The sequence below is a fragment of the Drosophila willistoni genome, assembly GCF_018902025.1.
Source record: "Drosophila willistoni isolate 14030-0811.24 chromosome 2L unlocalized genomic scaffold, UCI_dwil_1.1 Seg168, whole genome shotgun sequence".
NCBI lineage: Eukaryota > Metazoa > Arthropoda > Insecta > Diptera > Drosophilidae > Drosophila > Drosophila willistoni.
In genome coordinates, this window is record NW_025814047.1 from 4,623,096 (window position 1) to 4,641,913 (window position 18,818).

General features: G+C 31.7%; 3 protein-coding genes and 1 non-coding gene across 4 annotated transcripts; 2 read left to right on the top strand and 2 right to left on the bottom strand.

Moving 5' to 3' along the window:
* Positions 1-2,137: 2,137 nt before the first annotated feature.
* Positions 2,138-4,133, top strand: LOC124459851. The gene is made up of 2 exons (XM_047009608.1): positions 2,138-2,263; positions 2,321-4,133. Exons 1-2 carry the CDS (start codon positions 2,248-2,250, stop codon positions 4,003-4,005), a joined length of 1,701 nt encoding a protein of 566 aa, XP_046865564.1. The 5' UTR covers positions 2,138-2,247; the 3' UTR covers positions 4,006-4,133.
* A 7,456-nt stretch (positions 4,134-11,589) lies between these two features.
* Positions 11,590-12,218, bottom strand: LOC6640764 (general odorant-binding protein 56d). Its single transcript, XM_002063808.4, has 2 exons — positions 12,135-12,218; positions 11,590-12,076 (listed from the first exon to the last, which is right to left on the bottom strand). The coding sequence occupies exons 1-2, from the start codon at positions 12,183-12,185 to the stop codon at positions 11,729-11,731; spliced, it is 399 nt and encodes a 132-aa protein (XP_002063844.1). The 5' UTR covers positions 12,186-12,218; the 3' UTR covers positions 11,590-11,728.
* Positions 12,219-15,288: 3,070 nt separating this feature from the next.
* On the top strand, positions 15,289-15,970 carry LOC6640765 (thioredoxin C-1). The gene is made up of 2 exons (XM_002063809.4): positions 15,289-15,546; positions 15,617-15,970. The coding sequence occupies exons 1-2, from the start codon at positions 15,371-15,373 to the stop codon at positions 15,876-15,878; spliced, it is 438 nt and encodes a 145-aa protein (XP_002063845.3). The 5' UTR covers positions 15,289-15,370; the 3' UTR covers positions 15,879-15,970.
* A 1,386-nt stretch (positions 15,971-17,356) lies between these two features.
* On the bottom strand, positions 17,357-17,428 carry Trnam-cau. Its single transcript has one exon. It is a non-coding gene; the product is annotated as a tRNA-Met (tRNA).
* Between the last annotated feature and the right edge of the window lie 1,390 nt (positions 17,429-18,818).

Consider the following 18,818-nt stretch of genomic DNA (forward strand, 5'->3'; position numbering starts at 1 on the left):
TTTAGCAACGTCGTTTTGTCAAGTAGGTAGAGCACAATTTTAATTAATTTAATGACAAATGTTCAAATATGTATTTTTCGTTTGCTTTTTTTTTTAGTAGCAGAAGCAGCTTTCATTGAAATTAAAATCTTTGAGCACAACAAAACTTTCTGGTAAAACGTAAAAACATTTTGAAATGAATATTGCAATTGCGTCATTATTTAATCTATTTATTTTCCACAACAGACAAAAATAGAAAGATTCATACAAATTACAAAAATTTCAAAGATATTTTTCTTCAACTATCTGTCAGATTTTATTGCGTTTTCTTAGCATTTGGCAAAGCTTATCAAAAATTCCAGACATAACGCAAAAGCAAAAATGTTTTCGCCCCTCCCAATCTAGCCCCTCTCTAGACAAGTGAGAAAGGCAAATTAATGCCAAAATGCGCATTGTGTGTGTGTTAGTATTTCGTTCATCTGAAGGCATTTCAGACCCTGTGGCATTGCAACACTTTTTTGATTGCATTAGTTACTCACAGCAGCAACAACAAGAATAAGAACAAGGCAAATTCAGGGCACTTCCTTTCGGTGTGGGAACGTAAATAGAATATTTTATGCAATTTATTTTCATCAATTTGCAAGTCGCAATGCGAAGTGCCTAAATATTCCCTTTGTCTAATGTCGATTCGTTCGTGCGTGTCGTGTAAATGATAGGGAAACAATTCTTAGAACATTTGGCATAACAATTTAAGATGCCAAGAAAGTTAGAGACCCAAAAAGGGGATCCTCTTCTAACATGTATTTATTATCACAATATTTAGTTAAGTGTCTCAAGGCATTTGTGAAGTGAAAGATATCACGTTTAATTCAGATTGGTATTCATTATGAACGAAAACTTTGGTAAGCGTTCTTTAAATGTACATTTGTTTTCTATGCTATTAAGAGCATCTTTTTAAATAAAAAAAGAAAGAAATGCAATATTTTAGAATCATCTGCATTAGATCTAAAAAAAAAGGAACAAAAATACTTATCATTCAATCAAGGACTTAAAAAAAGGAAAGTGTGACTATTGAACCGGATTCCTGAGACTTTTAAATTATTTGCAACTTATTTTATACAATTACAGAAAGTATTTTAATTATTTTGAATAAGGGTCTGTCATATCTTTTGAACTAACAGCTAAGTTTTCAATTTTTTTTTATTTTAAATGGTCAGACATTTTGAACATAAACTTATTAAAGTCTAAACAAAAGAAAAATCATTTACGCTTTTAAGATATTAAAATAATTTCAACTTCTCCAATTGTTCATAGTGTTTATATTTTTCCGATATTTTCCATAAAGTAACAATACGAAAAGCCGATATGGTATGTGAATCAACTTCACAAAAGCATTTGGAATAAAACTTTATTTTTTTTGTTCAATTGAGTTAGAATATACAAAGTTGCCAGATCGGACCAGTACATAACATAACATATGTACATACACCTGTTTCAGCCATTAAAAGTATTGATAAAAAATACTAAGAAATATACCAAAAATCGCGACCATCCATAATTTCTTTGGAGGATGGTGCATAAGGTTTTGCCGTGCCGAAATGTTATAATTTTTACGATTCAAGACAAACGTTCCAATCCAACCGGTTCGATTGACCTTGTTATACATATTTTCCGAATGAAACACTGCAAATGAAACACGGAAACAAATCGAATACTAAAAATTATCTTATTTGTTTACATATCTTAAAGCTATTTGTAATAACAATTTTTCAGAGTTATAGCAACTGTTTTCCAGCTGGAACATTTTATATACATATACAAGTGCATGGTTTGCTGGGATGACAATACGTATGGCAATGAAAAATGGGTGAAAACCTTTAACCTTTAACCTTGCTCTTACTAAACTTTTTGTTTTATACAATACTGCAAAAGGGTTCTTAAATATATTTTGTATATACATACAATATATATAAATACATACATTATCTGGTTACATATATTAAAAGTCTTAAAAGTCTGTTAAGAGATGAGCCAGTGGGAATCGGTATTTTACAGCCACAGTTATTCCCAATCGTGTGGCAATCGGGCCCTTTTTCGACATCGGAAAATTTACAGCTGTCTATCGCACCTTACCTGTTTTATCGATACTAATCGGTAGACAACCCATCTCTAAAATATCAAAAGCTGTCACATTTTCGCTGAATCATTGAGGCTTGTCGATTGGGAAAATTACACGGATTTATAACAATTCAAAGAAAATATAATAAAATGTCGAACATTTATGGTAAGTTGATTAAGAGAAATTGTACTTAGAACAGAAATCACCGAAATCCTTTTGCAGACAAAAACCACTATGTCGAAAATGGTTTGTGCTTCACCGAAGACCATATTGCGGTGCATAAGTTATTCTTGTACAACATCCCGGATAATCTAACGATGGAAGAGTTGCATAAACATTTCAGTTTGTTTGGACGTGTCATAAGTGTTCAGATTTTTGAGAAATTTGAGAATATTTCGTTACCCGAAATGGATCATTTTGTCGTAGGTCGGGCCGAATCGATAGAAACCTTTTTGCACAAAACATTCCAGAAAACCGGCTGCGTTTTGTTTAAAAGTTCGATCGATGCAGCCAAAGCCTTGGCCACGTCGCATCATCAAGTGCAGGGATACGAAATCGAAGTCCTTGCCAGCGATAGTTGGAATCAACCTGATCCACAATCTAGCGTCGTTAGTTCGGAGGAGGCACACATTTTCAAAATCCCGGACGATTGCCTATCAATGATTCTAAAAATGCTGCCATTTGTCGATCAAATGCATTTTCGACGAGCTTGCGAACGCTTTCAAAGTGTTTACGACTTAAGTGTACGATCAATGCACAAGTCGATCGATTTTACAATATTTGAGAAATTAACCCTTTGGGATATACGTGACTTTTTTTGTTATTCCGGGCATTATGTTGAACGTATTTGTGCCAAAGAGATATTTATGTCAGTACGGAACGAACGCATTTTTAGCTACTTGGGAATGAATTGCATCAACTTGAAGTCAATGAAGCTTAAAGACGTCTTATTAAGTACAAAAACTCTGTTTGAAATATTTTCCAATATCAATAAGTTGGAAGTTCTAGAATTGGATATGTGTTACCTGACTGATGGAGATCTGTTGGCTTTCAAGAATTTAAAGTATCTCAAAGAACTAAGCCTTGCCGAAAATCGTATAGTCGGGACCAATTTAATGAGACTCCCCAACACCATTGAAAAGCTGAATCTTGCTTTTTGTGAAGAAATCAAATTAGAGAATCTAATTTCAATGTGCGAGGCTTTGCCAAACTTGAAAGAGCTATGCATTTGCAAAATACCTACCGATTTTCCACGAAAAACCCGCTGTCCTTTACTAGAGACATTGCGTACGGACATTTCTAACGAGTCCCAATGTGAAGAAATAGCCAAACTGCCCAAACTAAAGAGTATTTCCATTGGTTGCGTAGCAAAAATTGATATGTTTAACAAATTGTTTGATCAGCTGGTCGTCTATAAATCGGAACAATTGGAAGAAATAGAAGTTGCTTCTGCCCGTCTATTAACTAAGCAGATGCTTGTGAAAATCGCTAAATTGAGTGGATTGAAAAAACTGACATTACCTGACGCAGTGAGCATTGATGATGTTGTCATGCGCGAATTTACGAAGCTAAGCAACCTGGAGTGCATCAATCTAAAAAACTGCATGCAAATTAGTAACGATAAAATGCTAAATCTGGTCTTTGGCTGTCCGAAGTTACGGGAACTGCGTCTTGACTATTGCCCAATAATAACAGAACAATTAGTCCACGAAATTATCAGGAGGATGCGAAAGTGCTCTAAAAACAAGGAGCGCAAGTTTCCCATAAAAATTTATGGGCGTGAAACAAATATTAATGTCCAATATTGTAACTTAATAGCTACTGCTAAGGATATCGTCAAGGTGTTCACGGAGTTTAATACGAAATGGATACTTAACCCATTTGGCATAATTGAACCATCTATTTAAATTGAATTTTTTGAAAAGATTTATACTTAACCGTTTGCAGTGGCAGTCAAGCCCTTTTTTTTTCTTGTTCTTACACTAACAACTTTTGTATTTTAAAGTAATAAAAATTATGATTTCATTGTAAACTATTTAGATCTTTTGTTTTAAATGTCCAAATCCAAATCTCTCTACGATGGAGGCATAAATATATTGCAGAAACTTTTAGAATAAACACTAAAAATATTAAAGTTTTCTCAAAATCAAATTGAAACTAGAATAGAGTGTGTTTTTAATGGATGTTTAACGAAGAGGTTTAAAAATCGATGTTATCCCTTTGATATTTTAGTATTTTATTGTAACTCCTTAAGCTTTCTTTTAGTTCCTTAAAGATAAATGTCTTATTATTTGCTTCTATATGTTAATTATAGAATCGTTTGATCTAAATAAATCAAAAGTTACATACATATCAATGAGAAACTTTCTAAAAATGAGAAAAACAAAAGTTTACCCTCATGTAGGGAAAAGTTAATCTAAACATACTGATTATGCGTAGATTTTGTAAGAAAATATCTTCTGCTTGGGAAAAGCTTTCTGATTGAAACCAACCAGCCCCTAAACCTTTAATAGTTTTTTCTTGCCATGGCAAAAACAAGAGGGGAGGTCTTCAGTTGAGTTCAACAACCTCATGAGCCGAGCAGAAGAGACCCAAAGGAATAGTCGAACGGTAGCTGATGGGGCGCCACATATGAGTATGTTGGGGCGGAAAACAATAAACCTAGGCATAAGATTTACTAATAACAATGATATAAGACATTTGCGCAAATGAGTATACAATAAAGCTAATGAAAAATTATGGACGTTAGCAAAGTCTTTGGGAGGGAGCTGCTGGGAGATTGAGGCAAAAGTGACGTAATCTAGAAATATATACATAAATTTTCTATGATACGGACCAGATATATAATTCATTTCTTTATTATAGGCTGAAAGCAATGCATCAATTTGTTTATCGACATTTAAAGAATTTCTAATGGCCAAGCAAATAGTCGTATTTCAAATTGACAATTTGATTAAATTGCACATAGAGATAGTAAAATACATTTTCATACATTTCGAAAGGTGGGCGAACAAATTTTAATGGCCAGGCAACAATTTATGTTATCATTTGAAATGGAATTTCGAAATTCTTAATGTTTATTACCTGTAGATATTGAGCAACTAAAAAACTTTTCTTTTTTTTTTTATTTGGTTTGGCCGAAACAACTTAATGGGCTATTAAGGTGTGACTGAAATCGTATTTCACTTACGATTTAAATTCAATTCAATTAAAATGTCTACCTGCTTTATGGCCACCCCCAAAAAAGGGGGCAAAGGGCTGACCCTAAGGTCAATGAAAATAAATGAAATTGCGTCCCAAAAACAAGAAAAAAAGAAATTGTCACAGTCGTAAAGCTGATAATACCCTGTAATACAATGTAAACGGATCGAGTTTACCCTTTAACTTTTTAGACAAAAGAACCGAAGACAAACACCAAAAAAGTAAGTAAGACATCGGTACACCATGCCCCATTTTAAAATATAAAATGATATAAATTTAATTGTAAGGCTAAATGTGTATATAAAATTCTGTTTAACCCTCCGATGCCCACCTTGGTTTGGCTAGACCCTTACACAAAATGCATAAAAGCAAATCGAATATAATGCATTTTGACTACTTTACCTATTTCTCTCTACTTTTCATTGAAAAATATATATGTTGACCATCTTTTATGGTTAATTGGTGATAAAAAAGTTTTAAGTTCAATTAGGTCTCTTATAGTAATTTGGGGGCCGTCCTTGTTCTTAGTTTTTGTCCGTCACGTCATAATTTCGATAAAATGCGTTGCAATTATTCAAAATAATCTCATTTTCAATATTTTATAGTATAATATAAACAAATTATTAAACATTGTTATTGGCAGTAGTATAAAAGAAGTGATCAAGGAATCCAACCAATTAAAACAATTCATTTGAATTTAAGCGAAAACACCCAAACAAATTCATAACTTAGTCCAATAAACTCAAATAAATGAACTCGATTTATAAAGATCAAATTGTTAAAAATAAACAAAATAAGAAAAATATAAAAAAACAGGAGCAGCAAAGAGAACAGCAGCATGAATTATACAGTATGAGACGAAATTTGACGACTGCAGTGATTTTATTAAAATTAGAAAGTATGGAAATATAAATAAAAAGGAAACGGAAAAATAAAGACGAAATGATAAGAATCTCTTTGCTCTCATGAAAACCAAGTTGAATAAAGGAGATATAAAATTTAAATGTGAATAATGAGGAATAAGGAAACATAGACGAGATATCACTGAGAATTGGTCAACCAAAAGTTGCTGATGGCTCAACTAGAAATCCCTACCTAGGAAAATAAGAACAAATTTAAACTTTAATGCGGTTGAATAAGGAAAAAGAAGTAATCAATTGCATAATTAAAAAGCAAAGAAATATTTTGATTCTATCACAACGAATCTTAGCAACAGAATGAGCCTTGGCCCTTAATGAGCCTTTATTTATACCGTTTTCCATGATATATTTTGACAGTTGGAGGTCAAAGCCAACTAGATGTGAGTAAATGACAGTGTTGCAAAGAAAGTGAAAATCAAACATGAAAAAAGGCGTTTTCCCACTCTAAAACCCGAAATGAACTGCTTTATAAGTACAAAGGGATTTGTTAATTTTCCCAAATTTTTACAAAATTCCAATTCATTTTAAAACTATCAAACAAAATGAAGTCTTTTATTTTTCTTATTATTGAGCATAGAATCGCTGTTTAATGTATAAATTTAAATTATGGCTTATATCTTTTTTTTCTTTGGAGTTCTCAGTGGAATTCGCTTTTTAGAGTGGGAAAACGCATATTTTCATGTTTGATTTTCACTTTGCAATACTCACAACTTAAATGTCATTTACTTACACACATCTAGTTGGCTTTGACCTCTAACTGTCAAAATATATCATGGAAAAACGGTATAAATAAAGGCCCATTAAGGGCCAAGGCTCATTCTATTGCTAAGATTCGTTGTGATAGAATCAAAATATTTCTTTGCTTTTTAATTATGCAATTGATTACTTCTTTTTCCTTATTCAACCGCATTAAAGTTTAAATTTGTTCTTATTTTCCTAGGTAGGGATTTCTAGTTGAGCCATCAGCAACTTTTGGTTGACCAATTCTCAGTGATATCTCGTCTATGTTTCCTTATTCCTCATTTATTCACATTTAAATTTTATATCTCCTTTATTCAACTTGGTTTTCATGAGAGCAAAGAGATTCTTATCATTTCGTCTTTATTTTTCCGTTTCCTTTTTATTTATATTTCCATACTTTCTAATTTTAATAAAGTCACTGCAAAAGTTCCTGTTCTCTTTGCTGCTCCTGTTTTTTTATATTTTTCTTATTTTGTTTATTTTAAACAATTTGATCTTTATAAATCCAGTTCATTTATTTGAGTTTATTGGACTAAGTTATGAATTTGTTTGGGTGTTTTCGCTTAAATTCAAATGAATTGTTTTAATTGTTTTGATTTGGCCATCACTTCTTTTATACAGGAATAATTAACTACTACTGCCAACATCAACATATGTTTTGGGGAAATCTTTTTGAACTACAGAAATTCCAGATCTCTAAGAAAGTAGTGCCGTCATTCCTCGAATTGGCCTGGTTTCCCTTTATGTATCCTAGGGGAAACTTAAAGAGCTGCATAAAGACACAAATAAAAGTTTGAGTTGACATTGTTCAAAACGAAATGAATACATTCAATAAAAATCGAGTTCGAGCGAATGAATGAGTTAATGTAAGACTTATTCACTCAACATTCGAACGGAACAAAAATGAATTCAATGAGTTTGAATGTGAGACAAAGAGTTGCTATGTTTTGAATGCATTCGGATCTCAACTTCGATTTTAGTATTTTATTATAATGTCCCTTAAGGGATATCGTTTAGATTGAGGTCCTTCATCCCTTTCACTTTATTCAAGTTTACTTCACTTTAATTTCGATATATACGAGGTACTGTGTGCCATGTTAAACTTGGATTTATTTTTTGAGCTCCTTGAGATCAAAGCCCCTCCTTTTATAGGACCTTACCTGATGAAACTTTGCTTTCTTTAGAAAAAATTATTTAGAAACGTGTTGCTTAGGCAAAAATGCTAATCATTTTGCAAACTCTGGCAACGCTACATTCCAATTGTCATCCTGCAACCGCTACAAGGGGAAGTCCTATGTGCCTATTTGTTAGTTTTTTGAACATATCCGCGGAAAAATGTTATGAATATGAATTTTTTTTGTGAATTACTTAATTTAAACCATATTCTTCAGAATTGCACTATTATTTTTGTGGGCCGAGAAATAAAACAAAACTAGCATTGGATGCAAGTTGAAATTCTAATACATTTTAGGCTCACTGTACTTCGTTTTGCACTTGGAATATACTTGTGCAGGTCTCTAATATATATGTTTACATATAGAGAGTACTAAATCTCTAACGTAAATATGTTTACCTCTTTCAACTCTCGTCTGCAGTCTTTTTTATTAATTAATGACCAACACTGGACGGTTTATTTAGCAACTATAATCGTTTTTAGTGTATATAATTTAACTTTAGGACCAACAAGAAAACACAATGCCATATTGTACATCCATCCACATGATTTTAGCGGTTTTCCGCACCACAAACAACAACAAAACAGAAAAAAAAACAAAAACCTGAAACAAAATGTCAACTTTTTGCCAACCAAAAATTGTCAAATGCACAGAATTTTATGCGCCATACATTTATGTATGTTGATGTGGTTTAAAAAGTTTTTTAATTACATTTGCAGGAGGCCAACGCCTCGGCCCCCTCGACTCAACACAGCGTCCTTTTGGATTCAGGATTCAGGGTTCCTCATTCATTCACACCACATCACATCCCATCAACAGACAGACTGACTGACTGACTGACTCACCCACATGAGTCTGATATTCAAAATATTTTACGCTTTATGATTGTCTATGGCACTGAACAGTTTCAGAACTCATTTAATTTGAAACAAATTAGATATAATAACAGAGAAAACTGAATTTCAACTTGATGGACCCAAAGAGAAACTGACAAATAGAATATTATGGTCGCTAAAATAAATAAATGGAAAGAAACATTTATGGTAAATGGTGAAAGTAATGAGAAATTTACATCGAGTCAAGTCTAGTTTGCAGTGAATTTGAATTAGCAATTAACAATAGAATTCTCGAGTCCCCTAAGAAGATTACCTACAACAGCAAAAGATTCAAAATGAGAAAAGATTGAAAAATAAAGCCATTTCTGTGATGATTTCTTTTCCATTTAGAAATGAAACAAATCTTTAAGGAGAAGGGAAGCTTATAATTTAAGGAGAAGGGAGCTTATAATTAAATTATGGAACGAAATTTTTTAAATATATCTAGTATGCTATAAATTCAAGGAGTTACATTATTATTTCAATAATAAAATAAATACTAAATACATTCATTTTCATAAAAAAATATCAAAATAAAATTATTTTTTTATAATTTAAATTAAAGCATTTATCATTGAAACTTACGCCTTTTATTTTCACAGGTGATCACATTGTATTAAATTGTTTATATATACATTTTACAGTAAAACACATTTAAGATTGATAAATTGTGAATTAAATTTTCATTAATTTCTTTTTAAAAGTTATCCTTAATTACATTGGCATCAAATTGCCAAAAATGTTGGGATGGATTAATAAATCCCTATATATTTTCAAATAAACAAATAGCACAAATCTATCACCCTTATTGTGAGATATTTTTTGACACCTCTCCCCCTACATGAGATTCAGACAACAAATTTTTGATATATTTTATTCAAGTTAGGAGACTTAAAACGTTTATGTGTGTTTATCGAAAATTTTAAATGAACAAGAAAAAAAAAATTTGTCTCTTTCTAGTTTCCTGCAATTATGTTTAATTTGTCCTTCCTTCGAATTGTAAATATTGACTTATTATTGGTAATAGTATATTTTCGTATCAATTCTTAGCATTCAAAAACCTTTCAAAATATAATATAATCTGTAGTTAAGTCCTCTGAAGTGTTTATTCTTCACAGATTAGAGCATTTATGTAATAAAATCAAATTTGACACATCCGTTAAAAAAAAAAATTAACGCTATTCACAGTGGTTTAAAAGTTAAAAATGTTTGCCATAAATTTTAATGAAAAAGCTAATATATTAATATTGAGCAAACACGTCAGTTAGACTGAAAAGTTTGGACTTTTTGTTAGTAAAGTTTACCCACATGCATACTTTTAGGCTTTTCTAAAAGTAAAGTTTACATGAATTTTTAAATTTTAACCAGATTTATGGAATAGATACCACAGTGTGGCAAATGTCTATAATTGCTACGGATTGAAACCAAGATAAAAAAACTATAAAATAAAACTGTATAGGGAAAGGTGCAGTTGAGATAAGTATCCGTCCTAAGATGGCTATATTTCATCAATAAACTTATACGTATTCAATTCGTAGTGTTCAAAATATTTTTTTATTTTGAGAATCAATTTTTGCCTCACAAAAAGAGGTTTAAAAACTTTTCAAATTATTGATTTTGATCGATTAATTAATTCATATTATTATAAATATTTAGTTAAAAATGCTGAAAGTTTGGTTAAGGCAAAATGCGGTTATATTGTTTATCAAAATAATAACTACTTTAAAATAAATAAATTTTTTATTTATAAAAGCATATGTCAGAATCAGTTGAATGAAGAAGTATTCTGTAAGTATATAGTAATATTATAAACCTACCATGCAATCGATGAAATTAACAGTCATAATGAAGGTCATAACCAATCTGAACAACAATCAACAATTATAATTATATAGCATTTAAAAAAAACATAAATGTTTATTCCGGCCAAGTTGGGGTATGTTCGAAAAACCTGCTATATATATATATCAACATATCAACGATAAATCACATTAGAATGCACTGAATATTGATCAATGAGTTAATGTTTCATTTGAGTGCTCAGGGGAAACTGAATCAATGCCAAGTCGGGATATATGAAGGAGACTTGAAACTTTCAGGAGATTCCCAAATATAATTTTAGAAGCCAAACTACTTTTTTGAGAGGTTTAACGCAATTACTTTAAAATACTTCATTTCCTTTTAATTACAGCCCTTTCTAGCAATTATTTTTTTCTATTTTATATTTTGTATAAGTAAAAAAAACTTCCTATTACTATTATTATCTCATTCGTAACCCTATCGAACCAATTGGAATAACATTCCCAACAATTTTTTTATATTATTTTCATGTATTTATTTTGTACAGATCTCCAATATAAACTAGCTCAAATCTATCACCAACGTGGATAAAAGGACAATTTTAGGGCGGGCAAAAAAAAAAAAATTGTAATTTTAAATGGGTTTTCACGGGTCTTTTAACTTGTAAGAGTTTTGCGGTAATAATTTATTCAAAAGTGTTCTTCTTGTTGAACTATGAAAGGGATAAATGGCCCATCGAATGAGAAATTATTAAAAAAAAATTGGATAAAAAATATATATATGTAAATATGAAAATATTTCTTGATGTTATAACCTCTTATTTATTTCAAATTTACTGTTTCCACCTGTATGTATGTGTATGATTTTTATGTACAATACAATTAAAAAGCTTTTTCAATTTGTTAGACCTTGCCCTTTTTAGATCTGTGCACGATTGTTGGAATAGCACTTGTATAGCTGATAGCTAGTATCACATTTGTCGGCACCCTTAAGGGAATCGCATTTGCCTTGAATTTCCTTGATCTTATCCTCGCCAGCAATGGGGCCCAATTTGGCCAATACCACATCGGGCTTAATGTTGCCATCGACAACGAAACCGCTCTTCTCTAGGAAACAGTTGGCAAAGCACTTAACCTTGGGATCGGTATCCTCGAAATTACCAGCACGCAGAGCCAAAGCCTGTTCACGGCTAATGCCCTCCTGTTGGCCACACTCCTTGGCCCGTTGGATGGCTGCAAGCTTCTGCTCATCGGTCACTTTGAGAACCTAAATCAATGTCATATGTATAAGGTATTCACATTTATATATCTCAAGTTATACTTACATTGGCAGAAGCCAGAGCGACAAAGGCAACGACAACAATGAGATACTTCATTTTTAGTTTGGAGATGCTGTCAAGTCTTGTTTGGAACTAAAACTGCTTGATATTTCTGGCCAGCGTTGAACTTTTATATGAATTCTAAAATTGAACTTCGTACAGATATTTTACATATTGGTAGAAAACAAAACTGCTTGAGTAATGATGACTTGTCAACTTTTATATGAATTCTAAAATTGAACTTCGTACAGATATTTTACATATTGGTAGAAAACAAAACTGCTTGAGTAATGATGACTTGTCAGTTTCTTTGCTCACTCAAGTTTTAAGTCTTTTCTATACTAGATAGTAGTTAATGTGTAACTATAAAGTCTATATAGTTAGTTCTGTTGGTTAATGGCGCATCAGTTTGGCTTTAAAATTGAAGGACTATCTTAGCATTCAACTACCCTTTGGCTACCCCAACACATTTGGGTCACATTAGATCTTTGATAAGTGATAACATTTTGGTTGCCTTTCACTCGTTTGTTTACTTGGGATGAATGATGAGCCTTGTGTTTTAGTTTTCTCTTTTCTCTTTTCTATTTTTTTTTTCTCCTTTGCCTGTCTAAACAATTTTTACGAGTCAGGGTTATATAGAGGCTGAGAGAGACAGATAGGATTCAGTTTTTGGTTTTACATAATCTTTCATGCTTACATAAGGCTCTGGCCAGGCAAAGCATTTTAGCAATTAGTTTTTCCGTTTCTCCATCTCTTTTAGAATAGTAGGCAAAGAGTTTGCCCTCCATTTCAATGATGGATGAATTGACAGGCGAGTGACAAGGGGGCGGAGGAACTGTGGCCTGATATTAACTAACTGATAAGTAACTAAGCAAATAATTTTCACCACTAAGCACTCGCAGTGGAAATTTAATGGGAATTGTGCTTAATCAAAAAAACAAATTATAGCAAATCATCGAATAACATTTGTAAAGTCATTATGATCATTAGAAAGGAATCATTACCATCTATCATTAGAATATTTAAATATATTAAGGTGTTAGCATTTATCTAATAAAAATTGAAACTGGTTTTCACAATTCAGCCAAACAAAGCAATTCAAACAAATTTCGACGTCACGTTTTTAGACTATTAAGCTAGTTCATTTTGGTGCTTACCTTAAATAATTTATTACCCACTATCTTATTTGCAAAATTAATTTGCAGAATTATATGTGTATGAATCTAATTTGTATAAATTTGACTGACTGGCAATCCAAAGTCCAAACAACAAACCTAATTTTTTAGTCTAGAGTCTAGACTCTAGACTGGCCTTTAGTCAGTATCAGAGTGAGAGGTGACAAATACCAAACACTAATTGTAAGAACCCTGATTAACCCAAAGAAATTAATGCTGATACCCTCTAAGTATTTTTAGTATCAACACTTAATTGTTACCCTAAGATAACGTACACAAATAAGTATAATATAGATTTGGTCGTTCTAAGTTTAAGAAAGAAACGTTAGTTAGTTTCCCGGTCCAGCCTTAGCTGGTAACGCTTAAGGCTAAGGATTGAGATTCATTTAGCTCAAAAATCATTTCAATTAAGTTTTCTAGGTGTTGTTTTAGATAGAAATTAGATAATGTTTTGCTTGGGAAAGCATGAAACTTCGGAAATTTCTCGGTTTTTCATTATAAATAAATAGGGGACCCGGGTTTTGAAAAACCTCGAAATTTTTTCTTCAGTTCCGGAAAATTAAAAATTAAGAAGTTTAACATTTAAATATTAACCAAACGCAACTTTTTTCCAAAGAATGTATGTTTATTTATATTTTAGGCCAGTTATGACTCACCTTAAGAAATTAACGGAAATTAAGAAAATATGAAAGGAATGTCACACCAATTGTTGTAATTTTATGGTTTATTTATTATGCAGGCCTTCAATGGCAAAAACAATGAAAAAAAAACAAAAGAAAATGGCTTCCAATGGCCATCAATGACAACGATTTTTATTCCTCGTCGTCCATGTGACTTTCGCAGTTTTTGCAAGTGAAATAGCTTGCTTGCATATTAGCGCACTTCGAATGAACATTCCCGATCGAGATCTTCCAGAATATTCTTGGACAAACTGGTCTCAATATGTAAATTTCCTTTCCTTGTTGTTAAACAACAACAAAAATGTTGGCATTTGACAATATTACATAATCCGAGTGCAAAAAAAATGGGACATAACTGGGCACCCTAGCTGAGTCATAACCGGTTTATTATAGGGTGATATATAACCGGTATACTTATAGTTTAAAGTTTATATCTATATTTTTTATAGACATAATCATAATCACATAAATTTTTATAGAATCACAAAATATACGGCAAATACAATACTTTGATGCATTGCACTCACCTTTTCACTGTTGATTTCACAAAATTTTGGTACTTTGAAAAAAATGGAAAAAAACTTTTTCGCACGATTATTAACGTTGGGGTCTGTCCAAAAACTGCAGAACGTCTAACAAACATGATTTACAGAATTTGAGAATGTCACAACTGGGCCTCTCCCCTACATATTTAAATCTCCTTTGGTGATCGTCTTTAGTGGAATTTTTTAGACATCTGTCTGTGACGTCTGTTTAGTCCTGTTTAAATCTCTATAAATGTTTAATTATACAAAAATCATATATGATTGATATTTCGGGTTTTACAAATTAAACTGCAACATGAATTTTTTGCTGATTATGATGATTTTATTCAAAATGGTTGAAGTTTTTTTCTGAAACATTAGTTAGACTTTTATTTTTTTATACACTTTCTTTCGGATAGTTTCTAACAATTGAACAGGTTAAAAATCTTGGGAAAACATTTAGTTCCTTTTTCCATCTACTCGAAATTTTTTATTACTTATTTATGTACTTATTTACTATTTACCTATTTATTATTTATATCTTTTGATTGAACTTTTGTTTGCAGGCTCGAGGTTCGTGTATATATTTCATAAATTTACCCATTGTCGATTACATATGTATGTATGTAAACAAATATGTCCTCGATTTGTACATATCTGGTAAATGAACTTATTTCATGATTAGTTCCATTTCAGTAATTAATAAAACCAAACTCACACAAATTATTTGCCAACATAGAAGCCTCTGAAATGCCTTCACATGGGATGTCAATACAGTAAAATTTCAAATTCTCAGTTTCTTTTTAGATTTCGGACAAGGTATACTTTAAAATTAATTTTTCTCCTTATTCTGTAAATACAAAATGGCAACTATTGGTAAAGTTGGTAATATCTCAAGATGTTTGGCCAAAGTTTTGATGAGACGCAGTTTTGCCACGCTACGTCCATCGCGTGCAATTTTCGATGTGGAGACCACAAAGGACTTTGAGAAGAAGGTCGTGCAAAGTGATAAGCCAGTGGTAGTTGATTTTCATGCTAGGTTGGTAATAGTGGCTGAAGCCCGGCACTCTTTGACTTTTCTAAAAGAAAATTTTAAACTCTTTTTACAGTTGGTGCACTCCCTGCAAGGCTTTGGCTCCTCGATTGGAGAACATTGTGTCCGAGCAGCAAGGTCAAGTACGTTTGGCACGCGTCGATGTGGATGAACATTGCGAATTGGCATTGAACTATAATGTCGGATCGGTGCCCTCTCTTCTGGTGATGCACAATGGAAAGGTTATTAATCGTATGGTTGGTCTACAGACCACTGAATACATACGGGATTGGCTTAAGAAAGTTATGACATCCGCTTCAGATTCATCAGAAAAGTAGTGACAAAGAGAGAGGAGTGCAAATGGTTCATGGGATTAAAGTTTGATTAAAAATTAAAAAAAAAGAAAACATTTTGTTCATCCATCATCAAATGGCAACACGTTTTTAATTAATTTTCCATTTAACAAGTTGTCGTCTGGCGATTTGCAGTGCGTTTGCCATTACCTTTGTGCAAATATGTAGCAGCAACCTCCCGATTTCCCTGACTCTCTGAATCACTGGATTCACTGGCTCCTCCTTCATTTGTCTCTCTGCCCAGTTGCGGCAATTCAAAATGCAAACAAAGTCTCGTCTCGAGCTCAAACAATTTGTGAATCAGCGTTGTGGAGTATAGCAACAACAAATACAATATGATGTATCTCAATTGTTTGCATTTGTTTATTTGTTTGCCGAAAACAACAAAGTTACCAAACTACCCTCTCTCTGCTACTACTCTGACTCCCCTCATTTCTCTGATTATATACCCTGTGCGAGAGACTTTTGTGTGTGTGTTGTCTAGTCTCGAGCAACGTTTGGGGAAAACTCTAATTGATTTTTGGTAATGTTGCTTTTTAATGAAGTGTCAAATGTGTGACTTGGTGGTTGGCTAAGGGATTGAGTCAAGGATTTAATGTACCAGAGCCAGAAAACAGACACGGCAGACAGAAGACACAAGACAGCAAAAGGGGAAGACATGAAACATATGAATGCATTCCCAGAAGGGCTAAAGGAATTGCTACAATAGGTTTATGTACAAATGCTCTCTAAATATGTAATGGATTTCTTACGCATCTCCTCTTGGAATGATTATTGGTTTCTCATATACATATATTTTTAATTTACTTTAAATTGTTTGTTAATTAAATGCTCAACCTTAGTGCTAAGAATAACTAAAAGTTAAGAAATGTATAATTTATTAAACTGTGAGAACAAAATGGTAAGATCCAAAAGTGAAAATATGAAGAACTTTTTACATTATAAGAAATTTTCAGGTCATTTCAAAATATCCTGTATACAAAAGAAAAAAAATTTTATTAGAGTTTATCTCTCTTATATTTTAGATTATTATTTTTATATTATATTAATATATTTTACTACGGAATTTTGCAGTTCCAATATTTGCATAGCATTAAAACTAAAATTATTTTAAAATGATTGCCGGATTCTTGCACTTATTGCCAGATTCACTTACTCAAAGGTGAGTAATAAAATTTTAAAAATGTAAATTACCACTTAAATGTAAATTATTTATTTTGGATATTAATCCAAATTATTATATAACTTTGCAGTTTCTTTGTTGGACAATTGAATGACAATTTTTTTTACATTCAAATGTTTTACAAATACCACTGCCAAAATTTAGTCATTTAAAAATATAAATAAGCAGTTTAATATTATCTTGCTCATTTCATCTTTACATAATTATTAAATAAAACAAAAATAATAAAAAAAAAAACACACACAACTCAATTCTGTTGTTCTGTGTTCACATTTCTTCATAGCAGAGCAAGGTTTCGATCCTCGGACCTCTGGGTTATGGGCCCAGCACGCTTCCACTGCGCCACTCTGCTTGTTGTCGACCCCTTGTCAAAAGGTAAACAAACGATAAGTCAACGAAAACTACCCCTAATGATAACTATTTTCATACCCTTCCCACAAATGTTTCGCGAAAGGAAAGGGTAACAATTGGCTGAACACTGACAGATATAAAAAACTCACTGTTTTACACATTAGGATTACTTGTTAACGCAAATCTACTATTACCACTTTATTTTTAAGATTATTTGTAATAATTTTTACTTTACTTATGACAAAATTAATTTTTCACTACGATTAAATGGAACTTTTTTTGATTGCGTTAAATTACATATCTTTCAGGACGTTTACCCCTGTAATACCCCTTTTAAAGCTGTTTTTTTTTACGATTGAAAGTTAGAACTTTTTGTATTTTTTATCAAAATAATAAATATTTTAAAAATGAAATTTTTTCGAATTTTCGCGATTCTGGCGAACTAATAAATTTGATATCAGAAAACAAAGAAACATTTTAATCTATGGGATTATTTGAATTTGAAATTGTTATGGAAGCATATAATGCAAAATGCGTTGCACCAAGTTTTATGGAAAGTCCTTTTATTTTGATACTGATTTATGACATTTCCGTCGCCTCTAACGAGCTAACCGTATTCTGTAAATTCTAATAACATTCAGAAAAAGATGCATTTGAAAGTCTCGTAGTTTCTTAGTAGCACGTACATATATTATTCGATATGCCTTTTGTTGTCCTCATTATGCATTTTTTTTTTAAACGCAGTGAAATAAAGTCAAAACAGGCAAAGATGGATATAACTTTTGTCTTCTTGGCCACAAATTTCCTTTTTGCCCCGTGATTACCATTTGAATGGGCCACAAATTTTAAGTCCATGATATATAATGACTCTATATAGATGTCATGCCTTCAAACACCGACAAATGATTTTAAAAATCAATTATTCGTCTTCATTCTGTCTCTTTTTTTATCTTGCCGTAACTTCAAAATTATTTCATATATACTTATATTAAATTATATTTTTTATGTTGTTTTTTTTTTTTTGGCTTTATAATTATTATACATTTTTTTGGTTTTCGAATAAATATATTTATAAATTGGCTTATCCTGAACAATAGCTTCACTTTTCATATTTTTGTTAAGAAACGCTTTCATTCTGATAATCATATCAGAAGTCAGTTTCCTACAATAATATTTTACTTTAATGCCATAAATAAATAATTAAACTCACTGCAATTTTATTCAAATTACCAAAATCATCAGATAATATCTCTATATACATATTTAGTTATATTTAATTACACAGAATCATCAAGTCTATGCCTTTTTGGTAGGAAAAAGAAACCAATCTAGCTTTTCGAGGGGAAATTCCCCTTTACAACCCTTTCCTATTGTGACTATAGTTAAATTTT

What these genes read in the sequence shown, in the direction of transcription:
- LOC6640765 (XM_002063809.4), top strand. Translation starts at nt 15,371, where the DNA reads ATGGCAACTATTGGTAAAGTTGGTAATATCTCAAGATGTTTGGCCAAA. An exon ending in GTAGTTGATTTTCATGCTAG is followed by an intron (nt 15,547 to 15,616) that starts GTTGGTAATAGT and finishes CTCTTTTTACAG; the next exon opens with TTGGTGCACTCCCTGCAAGG.
- LOC6640764 (XM_002063808.4), bottom strand. Translation starts at nt 12,185, where the DNA reads ATGAAGTATCTCATTGTTGTCGTTGCCTTTGTCGCTCTGGCTTCTGCC. An exon ending in TCGCTCTGGCTTCTGCCAAT is followed by an intron (nt 12,077 to 12,134) that starts GTAAGTATAACT and finishes ACATTGATTTAG; the next exon opens with GTTCTCAAAGTGACCGATGA.